Source organism: Clarias gariepinus, chromosome 26 (assembly GCF_024256425.1).
Source record: "Clarias gariepinus isolate MV-2021 ecotype Netherlands chromosome 26, CGAR_prim_01v2, whole genome shotgun sequence".
Lineage (NCBI taxonomy): Eukaryota > Metazoa > Chordata > Actinopteri > Siluriformes > Clariidae > Clarias > Clarias gariepinus.
Window position 1 is genome coordinate 13,612,442 of NC_071125.1, and position 12,188 is coordinate 13,624,629.

Below are 12,188 nucleotides of genomic sequence, written 5' to 3' on the forward strand. Positions count from 1 at the left end.
GTAAAGACTAGTCCTTGAGAATATTGAAATGAATTAAATAGCACTAAATTGCAAAGGCAGATGGTGAATTTAGAAATTTTCCCACTGTGTGATGAATAAAGACATATCTTAATTGCACATAACTAATCCAGGATCCAGGGTCGAGGATTTAAGTCCCGCCTCGGGTCTGAGTTCATTGGGTTCTGGCCATGCTTGTTAGGTTTCTTCCAGGTACCTCCTTATTAAAGGGATAGTTCAGGTTCAGATGCATATACATTTCATAACCCTTGTTTTGTGCAAAGAAAGTTCAGGTGAGACTCATATGGAGCTTATGCAGTCCCACTAGGCTAAACTGACTGTGTTACTGTGTACAGTATGTAGTACAAATGTAACTCGTTTCTATCCCTGGAACTAGTCATATGGAAAAAACTGCAACTAGACATAGGGCTAACCTATGCCCAAGCATCACAAGGGGAGGCTGGACGTACCAACGAAAAAGAATGATCTACAAGAACGGTGCAAAGTGAACAGTAAAAGAATGATCTACAAGAACGGTGCAAAGTTAACAAAAATTGAGATCAGGACACCTGGAAAGCTGTCCATTTGTGCTATGGCCTACCCTTACTTGATGAGGACAGGCATATATCTTGCCATTATTGTACTGGAATCTGCCCATGCCATGTGGGAGGAAAAAAGTCACTAATTGGATTACATGATTTCATTAATTTAGTTAACTCCATTTTACTGAGTCTTAATGATAGTTAGCCTAGACTTGACCGATTGAAGCAACCCCAGATCATAGCCTCCAGAGGCTTGTACAGTGGGCACTATGCATGATGGCTGCTTTGCTTCATGTCATTTACTTCTTGCGGCCACACAGCTTAGTCCCAGTCCTGGTTTGTTTTTGTTATGATGCAACTTCAACATGGGTTACATGTTTTTATATAACCATATTTCCTTCATATTAGAATTCCAGGTTTTAATAATACATTGGACAGCTTTAATTTAATTTCAGTAGTTTCAGCTCAGCCTAAAACATTTTCAATAAGGGAATACAAAAAGTTGTTGAAATAAATTATATTTAAAATATTATTTAAATTAATTACTCAGGATATCACAATTAAACAATCATATATAAAACAAAATTTTAATGTATTATTATTTTTTTATTTTTTAGAGAGTGGGAGTGCAAATGTTCAGGAGTGTGGCTGACTGGGCATCTTGATATAGCAGCTCTGCCTGTCAGACCCTCAAAAATAAATCACAAAGTCATTCATGGTTTTAGGATTTTAGGAGCCCCGAGGCTATAATTCTTAATGAGTGGGCAGATTGCAGCATTGATTAACACTTGTTTACTCACCCCCAAAGCGGTAGACCACTGTTTCGTCAGGAACCGTTCAATATCAACACCTGATCTGTGCATGAGGGTGTGTAGTTGTGTGTGTAAGTGCATGCGTTCAAGAGAAAATTAGCAGCTTTCAAATTTAACAAGGAATCCACACAAGGAAGGACCACCAAAAGTGTAAATTAAGTCACATCTTGGCATAAAACCACTAAAATGTGCATTCCCAGATGAATTTGGGTGACATTTAACAATTGTTTTGTATGTCCATGTTTAATGCAAGAAACACGGTGGTTTAAAAACTTACTAAAAAGGTTAACCTAATGCAAACGCAAACCCTAATATTATAGAAATGGTTTTATTCAGGCTGCCTTCTAACTTTGCCTTGGCCGTCTGCCTGCAAAGGCCATGTTATGGTCTGCAAAGGCCTTGTATTGGCTTTCTGCCATGCAAAGGCTTTTGCTTGTGAGACATAGAGAGGGTGAACAGACGGTTCCTGAATGTGTGGTTCCCACTTTGAAGCATGGAGTAGGAAGTATAATGGTGTGGTGGTCTGCTGGTGGCACCCTTTGTGACCAAGTCAAACTAAAGGCACTACCACAGCATTTTGCAGCGATGTCATCCCATCATTTGTTTTTCAACAGTACAATGAGCACAAACACACCTCTATGTTGGTTGGGATGAGTTAGACTGGAGAGTGAAAAAGCAGCCAAACAAGTACTTAACACCTCTGGGAAATCCTTTGTTGCAAAACAATTCCAGGTGACTACATCATAAGAATGACGGGTGACATCAAAGCAAAAGGTGTCTACTTTGAAGAACTGAAACTATAAAGCATATTCTGGGTTAATTAACACATTTTACTGACTACATAATTCCATATTTATTCTGTCATAATTTCAATGACTTACATTATTATTTACACTATATATATATATATATATATATATATATATATATATATATACACTCACCTAAAAGATTATAAGGAATACCTGTTCAATTTCTCATTACTGCAATCATTTAATCAACCAATCACATGGCAGTTGCTTCAATGCATTTAGGGGTGTGGTTCTGGTCAAGACAATCTCCTGAACTACAAATGGTAGAGTCAGAATTTGGCGTAAATAGAATGAGAACATGGATCCATCATGCCTTGTTACAGTACCACTGTGTAGGCTGGTGGTGGTGGTGTAATGGTGTGGGGGATGTTTTCTTGGCACACTTTAGGCCCCTTAGTGCCAATTGGGCATCGTTTAAATGCCACTGGCTACCTGAGCATTGTTTCTGACCATGTCCATTTCTTTATGACCACCATGTACCAATCCTCTGATGGCTACTTGCAGCAGGATAATGCACCATTTCACAAAGCTCGAATCATTTCAAATTGGTTTCTTGAACATTATAATGAGTTTACTGTAGTAAAATGGCCCCCACAGTCACCGGATCTTAGCCCAATAGAGCATCTTTGGGATGTGGTGGAACGGGAGCTTTGTGCGCTGAATGTGCATCCCACAAATCTTCATCAACTGCAAGTTGCTATCCTATCAATATGGGCCAACACTTCTGAAGAAAATTTTCAGCACCTTGTTGAATTAATGCCACGTAGAATTACTGCACTGTCACTGCACGTTCTTACCTCAGAGACGTCACAGAACCCATCATCATCTCCCAATTCCGCCAGCACACTATTCCTGTTATTGTCTAAATTTTGCGGGTAATAAATATTAAACTAATGGAAATGGTGTTTCTTCTTATACATTTTTAGTAATATCAAAGGGAACCTTTACTTATTTCATTCAAATTCAGAGCAAATAGGAAAAGCACTCATGTAAATAACAATATCCCTTACTTATTGTGAGTAGTATATATACAAAATTGAATAATTTACAAATTTGAAAACATTAAAAATAAAAAAGTATGTTATTTTTTATTATTGATTATTTTTAAGCAGAGTTTTTATACTGAAAATCGACTGGGTTTCTTTTATTACAAATAAAATTCAACTATTTGTTGAATGCACTTTACAGCATACCCCAGTTAGAAAGCTGGGATCAAAGCACAGCGTCTGCCAGGATACACGTTCCCTGGAGCAGATAGGGATAAGGGCTAAACAGTGGCAGTGTGGTGGTGCTGGGGCTTGAAACCTGACCCAGAGCCTTAACCCTTTGAGCCACCACTGCCCACTTTATGTATAAACGTTTTCAATCCCATCTTTGCTTTTGATAATTGATGTGTCCAAGACTTTTGCACAGTACCATAAGTAAAACAGCTGTTCTGGTACTTTTTCATACAGATATTTCTGTTTTAATGACTGTATTTCAACCTCCATATGAAATTGATGATCATTAGTACCTGCTAGGTATAATTAGTTAATTATATATCTGACTCTGATCCTACAGTAAATAAATCCCTGACATGCAAGAATTGATGCTGGTTTTAAGCCAAAGAATAGTCATACCAAACAGTAAGTTGATTTAGATTTTGCTTTAATTTGCTCACTTTTAATTTTGTAAATGGATTTAAAAAATGTAAATTATAGTTTAAATAATATTTTTATTAATTCAAGAATAATAATTTCAGTCTTTAAAATCTACATGTTTAAATTATAATTCAAAAGTTTGTTTCTGAGGGGTTGCACCAAGTTTGCGGACTTCCCTTCCAAATAACTTTGGTAGGAACTGCTTTTCAATATTGTTTCAATAAAGGAACAAGTGGATCTGACCACATCAAATCTTTAGGTAAGGATCATCTTCCATCAGTACATGAACGCAAAAAAACATAAGGGTTTAAATTTACTTACCCTAAAGTTTAGATAGCCATCTTGCATTTTACTATTTTATAACCCATACCATGTAAAAATAAAAAACATGTTTTATCTAATAGGAAAAGTTGAAAATTGTGGACACAATTAAGCAATATATGGACCTGAAAAATCCAATAATTATCTGCATAATGTAAATCACAATTAAATATTTTTTTTTTTATTAAATATCAGCTGCAAGTCTGGCCACAAACCTTAAATAATGACAAAAGACAAGTTGATATCTATTCATTCATTACACCATTAATTCGGTGTTCATTTTTAGATCAAGAGGGAGAAATGTAGGCTGTGACATCTTCAACTCCAGAGCTTTCATTATCCAGATATTCCAAGATAACATTGCCTCCATTATGAAGAGGAGAATCTGATAGGGAGAGCAGCACCTGGAGACATGCATCCATTTTAATGGCTTCCCCAGTGTCAGGATGGCATAATCGCAGTTTCTACAAATAAAACACATTACAGAGAGAGTGGAAATACACTTTAATTTTTCACCTAATCAAAGCATGTGAAATTGGTAATAAAATTTTGTGTACTTTTTATCCCCCATTTTATTCATAATATAAGAGTGTTTCCCACACACAAGTATACTTTATATCAACATTTATCTGTCCAACCTTCTTAAAAATCTGTCCAGAAGGGTATATTAAGAAGCAGTAAAAAGCAGACGATAGACAGAGAAACGCGGTTTTACATTGTGATATGGTCGAGGCATTCGTTGAAAGAGGCTATAAAGAATGAAAGAAGTATTCTCTAAACACTTGGCACAGTGGCTATTACAACACAGACCAGATACAATAACTACTTTACAGTAACATTGTTTTTTGTTCTCTGATTTTGGTAGTAGCTTCTAATTCTACAAAATTGTCATGTTGTTAGCTGTCGTGCATCCTCGTAACATCTCTCCAGACTATGGTGGTTAGCAAGACTGACTAACTTTAAGTAATGTTAGACCCATAATTTTAAGGAATTTACTTCTATGCATATATTTAAATGCACTTTAAAAAAAAATACAGAGTATGGAAAAGAGAGACACTGAATTAAAAACCCAACATACTAACCCTTCCCTCCATCTATCCATAAGTTGGTTAATGAAACTTAACTTTCTGCATGGTAATGTGGTTTAAAAATAAAATATTATGTATACTTAACTTAAACTAGTATTTTCATCTGTTTGGTCACTTCAAAATTGGCCTGAGAAGCAGACTGAAAAGGGAGCAGCTGGCTGCATGTCTGTGAATATCAATAAATGGACCAGTGCATATGGCAATGTGCAATTGCCTTATGCACATGTTGAAGCTCATCTTTAAAACCCAGTAAGTTTAAATGCTCTGACAAAAATTGCCATTTTTACTGAAGAATGTTTAGTTCTTAATTCTTTTTTCTTGTTGTTCATTTTACACTTAACATATGGATATGAAAGGAAGCATTTGTATGTTGGATCTCTGAAATGTGAAATTAATAGAAATATCAAATAGATTAAAATACTGTCTCACGTCACTTCACAAATAACAATGATCTCTTAACATTTAAGGTGCAAAATGAAAGAAAATGTAAGAAATACTTAATAAAGTGTAATAAAAATAAGTGCATTTTCTGCCTTAAAAGAGGAATCCAGCAGACCAGCATAAGACAACAACATGGCGCAACCGAACTAGCTTCGCGAACTCTGTTTTCTTCCAACAAAGAATAAAAATTATTGAACGCTTTATCGAATACATTTTTTATTGATATCGATCACGTGTCTATCTGTTGAGGTTCTCTTTGGGAGTGACAAGGATGGATAAGATCAAGAATGAGTTTATCAGAGGGACAACCCATGTTAGATGTTTTGGAGATAAAGTCAGAGAGGCCAGATTGAGGTGGTTTGGACATGTTCAGAGGAGAGATTGTGAATATATCGGTAGAAGGATGCTGAGGTTGGAACTGCCAGGCAGGAGGTCTAGAGGAAGACCAAAGAGGAGATTTATGGATGCAGTGAGAGAGGACATGAAGTTAGTTGGTGTGAGAGAAGAGGATGCAGAGGATAGGGTTAGATGGAGGCTAATGATTCGCTGTGGCGACCCCTGAAAGGGAACAGTCGAAAGACAAAGAAGAAGTCTATCGCGATACATATCGTTATTGTTTTATCGCCCAGCCCTAACCATGACTGTCTTGATTCTAAGTATCTCTGAATTAGAATGGCAGAAACATTTACATACAAGTGAGTTATGGCTGAATGACAGACATTTTTTTATGGAATAATGAAGCCATCCATTTCATAATCCATGTCTGAAAAAGACTAATCAGAAATGTTGGGACTTATTAATGTTAGGTTACCTTGGCTGTGAGCACGTTGTTGTTGTTCTTTAGGTTGGCCTGAGCCGCTGCAAAATCGACCACTTTACCCACAGTCCACTTGGAGCTAAAGAACATTGGCAAGCTTGATGTGTTGAGATCTTTTGGTAGAAACACCTGGAAATATGTCCTCTCTGTCTGGAAAGACAAATGACTGTTAGGACCCTTACCTTTTCTGTAGGGAAACTCATTATTAAAAGTTAAATTGTTGAAGAGCTTAAACTGTTTTGACAATTTCTAAATCCCAATTGAGTCATTCAAGAATCACTGCTGATGGTTTAAATTTGTTTAATTGTTAAGTAATGTCAATGTTGCAAATAAGTTTTAATACTTAGTATAATAATAATAATAATAATAATAATAATAATAATAATGTTGGGAGATGAATTCAAAATTAAAATGTAAAGATGCGGATTATGCAATTTTACCGGGTTAAAGTGCTCTGGACATAAAAATGAAGGCAACTTAACCAGACTGCAGTACAGCTTAAACAAAAGCCAGCAAGCCAATACAGAAAATCAGTCACGCTGTTATTAGAACATAATTAATGCTGGTGTAATGTGAAAACTAAGTGAGACCTTTACCTCTGTTATTTGTAATAATTGACAATTTCTTTCACAACATTTTGTAGAAGTCTATAGAAAATAATTTATTTGATGACTTATATCCAAGGCAAAGAAATTCACACTGAGTATTCTTTTAAATTTACATAAATCTGGTATAAATACCTGTGGCAGTCCTTTATCTCCAGTGGCATGTAGCTTTAGTTTCATAAGGGCAACTTTAGCAGCTGTAGCACTGTTCTTCAGCCCTTTTCTGCTTTTACTGGGGCCTGCATTCTTCTTTGATTCTGATAAATTGAAAACATTTAAATTGATGTCAATTGATTTTAACATTTCCAGAGTCATAAAATGCTATATTGCTCTTTTGTGGATGAAAGAAATAAAGGCAGTAACTTTTTTAAAGTAAAATGACTACATTTAAACAGTTACAGACATTCGAGTTGCCCAGGAATATTGTTTTAAATAGTACATTTAAAATAACTCTTTCTCTTAGGAAATTGAGTATCATACAGTTTATCTTAAAACATGGAAGAATAGTGCTGAACTGTCGACTTTGTGGAAAAAATGTGGCCAGAATTTTTTTTTTACTTTGTACTAAAAAACACAAGGTGCCCAAAACTTTTGTAAATATGTGGCACACATTTTAACATCCATTGTTCCGGAGACTGCAAGAGTCAGGCATTCAGAGTCAAACTGCGGCAAAGAAACCATTATATAAGAGAACAACAAACAGAAGAGATGTGCTTGGGCCAAGATATACAGGGAAAGGACATTACATCAGTGGGAAAGTGTTAAAGATTTGCCATGTCTTTCTTTGTGTCAGTGGAAACCCAAGCAAAGCGGGTTTACATTTTTATTTGTGGGCTTTTTTTTTTTTGCATTTTGTGCAAGATTTAGTAAAGACATCAAATTTTGCCTTATGAACTCACCTCCAGGAAATTAAATTTGTATGCAGAGGTACCACTGTCTCCTACCTATAGCTTTCAATAGTCATAGTACTGCAAGAAATATAGTAAATTTTTTTGGAGGAAAAAAGTTCACATTTTCTGGCAAACCGGTAGCATTTTATGACACGTTTTTATCACCTTATACTCCCTGTTGCTTTAACACTAGTAGCACTTTCTGACAAGTTGATTTAATGTTATCGGTCCATCCACTTGTCAACTGTTAAATTAACCATGATAAAATAAAATGTATATTTAAACACAAAACCTTAAATAAACCCACATATTTCTGAAAGTAGTAGCATGGATTTACTGGCAGGATGCTAACGCAGGGAAACATATCTTTGATATGCGCATGCATGATTAGCGTGGGTGGAAGCGTCCGATGGGTAATTTTATAGACCAGCAGAGACAGTGTGATGCTCTGGCCAACTTTCTGCTGAGAAACCTTGGGTCCTGCCATTCATGTCAATGTTACGTTGACACGTACCACCTCCTTAAACAATATTGCTGACCAAGTACATGTGTATACATACATTAGCTTTAGTTAACTAATGGACTCAATGAATTTGAATTGAATACGAATATACGTAACCATTGTAACTAACCTACTATTTTTTGCACAAGTTCCTGTGTTGCCACCATCCGTGGTTTAGGTGTCTCCAACTTCTCACACTTATGGTCTTCCTGATGACGATGACTAGGGAGAAAGTAAAAATAAAATGTCTGAAAATTGCTTACTAAAAATGTAATCCATTTAATCAAAGGTAGAGAAGGCTGCACCTTTTAATTCAATGGTCTTTCCTAAAGTTTTATTTCTTTCTACACTGTACAATTCTGAAGGACATTTTCCCCAATTTAGTCATGTCCAATTTCCACCCAACATTAGAGCACTCAAGGCTACTACAACCAGTCAGGGAGGGCCAAAGACTATTATGCATTTCCTCCAAGCCACATGTCACCAGCCAACTGCATCTTTTCAAAATGCCCACTCACACCCTTGAGGGAAAGCGATACCTGCTCCTTCCGCTTGCGTGAGCTCACACACACCCATGATTGGCTTAGAGCCATGACTGATGGAGAGCACCAAGTGCCTACCATCCCTCCCCTCTGAGAGAGATCAGCCAATCAGCTGTCTTTAGGCCCCCCGGCTGTGGGAGGCTACAGCATCACCCGGAAATTGAACTCAGACAAGAAGGTGAGCTCTTTATCAATGCACCACTGGGCGCAAAGCAGCACAACGTTAATACAGAAAAAATAGAGCCACAAAAACATGATTATATCTCTATAAACTTTCCAAAATTACATATAAAAACGGTACATACGCAAGACAAAAATGTTTTTGACAATGTTGGCACATTACAGGTAGAAGTTCCCTGCCTTTGCAATCATGAAATGTGCATGGATACGATGTACTGACTCCTGGCTCCAAGACATTCTGCTTCACCAAGACCTGAGGGGGAAAAAAAATCATAAAAATTGAAGTGTTTATTGTAACAATTTCACTTTCACTTCCCAAATGATTCCCATTAAAACATTCCCAATACTTCCCAATGCGACATCTAAATGAAAATATAGACATGTGGTGTTAATGTTCATTTAATTTCCACAGATCAGAAATTCAGTGAAGACTGGACTTTATGCCTGTTATAACCCACCAGATGTCGCTGTTTAATAACTAGTAAAACATCAGCACTTTAACCGACACAAACAGGGAGGTGTCATACGTTCCATGAGGCTTATCCACTGCTCACTACATTGTGAGATCATCAAAATATATATATATATATACTGTAAAAAACAAATGTCTGAGAGATAAAGAAACTTTCTGACATATGAATAGTGTTTGTGGGCCAGGAAGGTCATCATAACATGGCCACCATGCATTTCTATCCAATTTGTTTTTTTACAGTCTTTCTTTCAACATAAAAGGACAATGTAATATTTACGAAAATACTATTCTCAAAAATATCTATCTTCAGCGTTATTTGATTTTATATGTATATATTCATTTATATACTGATTCTCAAGAACAGAGATCACAAATCATTTTCCAGAAACAGCCAAAACATAAATAAATAAAAAATGCACACAGTGAATGTTCAAAACTAATCAAAAGGACACAAAGAAATATGCCTTTAGCTGCTTTTTAAAATTGTTCATAGTGTCCACAGAAATTTTAAGAACAAAGCATTCCACAGGTTACGAGCTGCAGTTATAAAAGGACAGTTGCCTTTCGCTTCAAGTCTGCAGTGTGGGATAGCCACAGCTCTAGATCGAAAAATCTTATTGTCCTATTAGAGTCTTAAAGCTGCATATGCTAGGTTATATTATCAAGCCAGTACCCGCAAACCTCAGCACCAATGTCTTCAATTGTACTGTAACATAGGGAGCCAATAAAAAGATTTTCAGAAATTACTTTGATGTCAGTAATCTCACTGCAGCATTTTGGACTTCCTGCAAGCAAGCCCTGGACTTCTTGTTCAGGCTTGTGAAGACAGAAAAAACATGTATAATCAACCATTTAAAGAAAAGATACAACTGCCCAAAGTTTTTTTTTTTTATTCGAAGAGGCGGGGGGAAAAAGGAACAAATCAGTGATTATACATAATGGCAATCAGATTGGCGATGGTTTAACAAATGCAGCCAAAAAACCCAAACCATCCATCACATCAGAACCAAAAGCAACGGCGCCAAAAATTCATGTAAAAAATAACTTCATGTTGCTGCTGTTTGTTTTGTTTTTCTTCTGCTGCTGTAGTTAATCATTATTTAACAGACTTATGTCTGTAAATTCATTTTGTTTATACACACATCATCACACATACCAGGGCTCATGGGCGGCTCAGTGGTAGGTGTTTCACCTACTATGTGAAAGGCCCAGGTTCGATTCCCAGCCAATCCCCAAACCCCCGCCCCTGGATGCAGTGCCGGTCCCAAGCCTGGATAAAATGGGAGGGATGCGTCAGGAAGGGCACCTGTGCCAAGTTTATGTGCGCAGACCAGAAGGTCTGCTGTGGCGAGCTTGCCTGGAGCAGCCGAAAGGCCACCAACAACAACCACCAGGGCTTAAGACTAACTAACAGTGTCCCGTCATCATGGGGACTAAAAGTGTTTCAATCAGAGATGTTCTCTGGGATTCCCTGATGACTTTTTCATGTGCACAGTATGTGTATTAGAGGAATGCTGATTTATTCAGATCATATTTCATTAACATATAATGTTTGACGGTATAGCCCAGTTCAGTTTTCTTTGCATTCTCCCCACTGACTGATACAATTCAGACTATTTCTTACCTCTGGGCAAAAGTGTGAATCCCTGCTTCTGTGTTCAAGACTATTAAAGAGTAAACAAACAAACAAAAAATAAATAAATAAAGAGTGAGCACATGTCCTGTAAATATCACCAATCAGTAACTTCAGATTTGCAAAACTAAATGAAATGTAAATTTAATTAGTAATGGCATTTCAGTATGATCCTTTCCTTTTAAAACTTTTACTGAATGTCTCACCAAAACACTCCGGAGCAGCTGTCACATACAAATGGCAGGAAGTCTGCACTGAAAAAAAAGAAGTTCAATTTATTTAACATTTATCACACTTGTTTTCATGCAGTCAGTCTATTAAATGTGTTTTATCAGAAGAAAACTAAATCTGATCTCTGGTTACTTTAGCTAATAACTGGCGCTGACTCACGAGCAGCCGCTCAGCAGCGTTACAACAAACACGGTGAGATATTCCGCTCACACAGAACTAATAATTCAGCTTTAAAATCTGAACACAACCCATAACACTGAATATTTGGTAACAAATACAGAATTCCGACCTTTCTGCCTGCAACACTCAACCTGACAATGTTTGCCAACGTCTAATTCCGCCATTTTAATTTTCTTCTTCTTTTAGTTGGTGTTTGCCGTTGATTGATATTACGTGTGTTGCATTACTGCCACCTGCTGGTTATAATCTCCCTCTTCTTCCTTTTAGTCTAAATCATCTTTTTTAGTCCAGTCGCTCTTAAGAAACCTTAAGACCTTCATTCTCTAAAACACTTTTTGCAATGTTCTCAGCCTTTACAAATTCCCTTAGTAGTTCCATCATTGCTTTCCTTTCTTGTTTGTATTTCCTGCACTTGAGTAATACAGTATGTTTACATAACTCTGCTCTCGATGGCTTTAGTGCCTCGCACCTCTAGAGTCTGGG

General features: G+C 36.7%; 1 protein-coding gene across 1 annotated transcript; it reads right to left on the bottom strand.

The window, feature by feature from the left end:
- Window positions 1-4,376: 4,376 nt before the first annotated feature.
- zfand1 (zinc finger, AN1-type domain 1) lies at window positions 4,377-11,879 on the bottom strand. The gene is made up of 8 exons (XM_053487513.1): window positions 11,815-11,879; window positions 11,501-11,543; window positions 11,286-11,325; window positions 9,315-9,442; window positions 8,598-8,689; window positions 7,211-7,332; window positions 6,465-6,620; window positions 4,377-4,588 (listed from the first exon to the last, which is right to left on the bottom strand). The coding sequence occupies exons 1-8, from the start codon at window positions 11,867-11,869 to the stop codon at window positions 4,412-4,414; spliced, it is 813 nt and encodes a 270-aa protein (XP_053343488.1). The 5' UTR covers window positions 11,870-11,879; the 3' UTR covers window positions 4,377-4,411.
- Window positions 11,880-12,188: the final 309 nt, after the last annotated feature.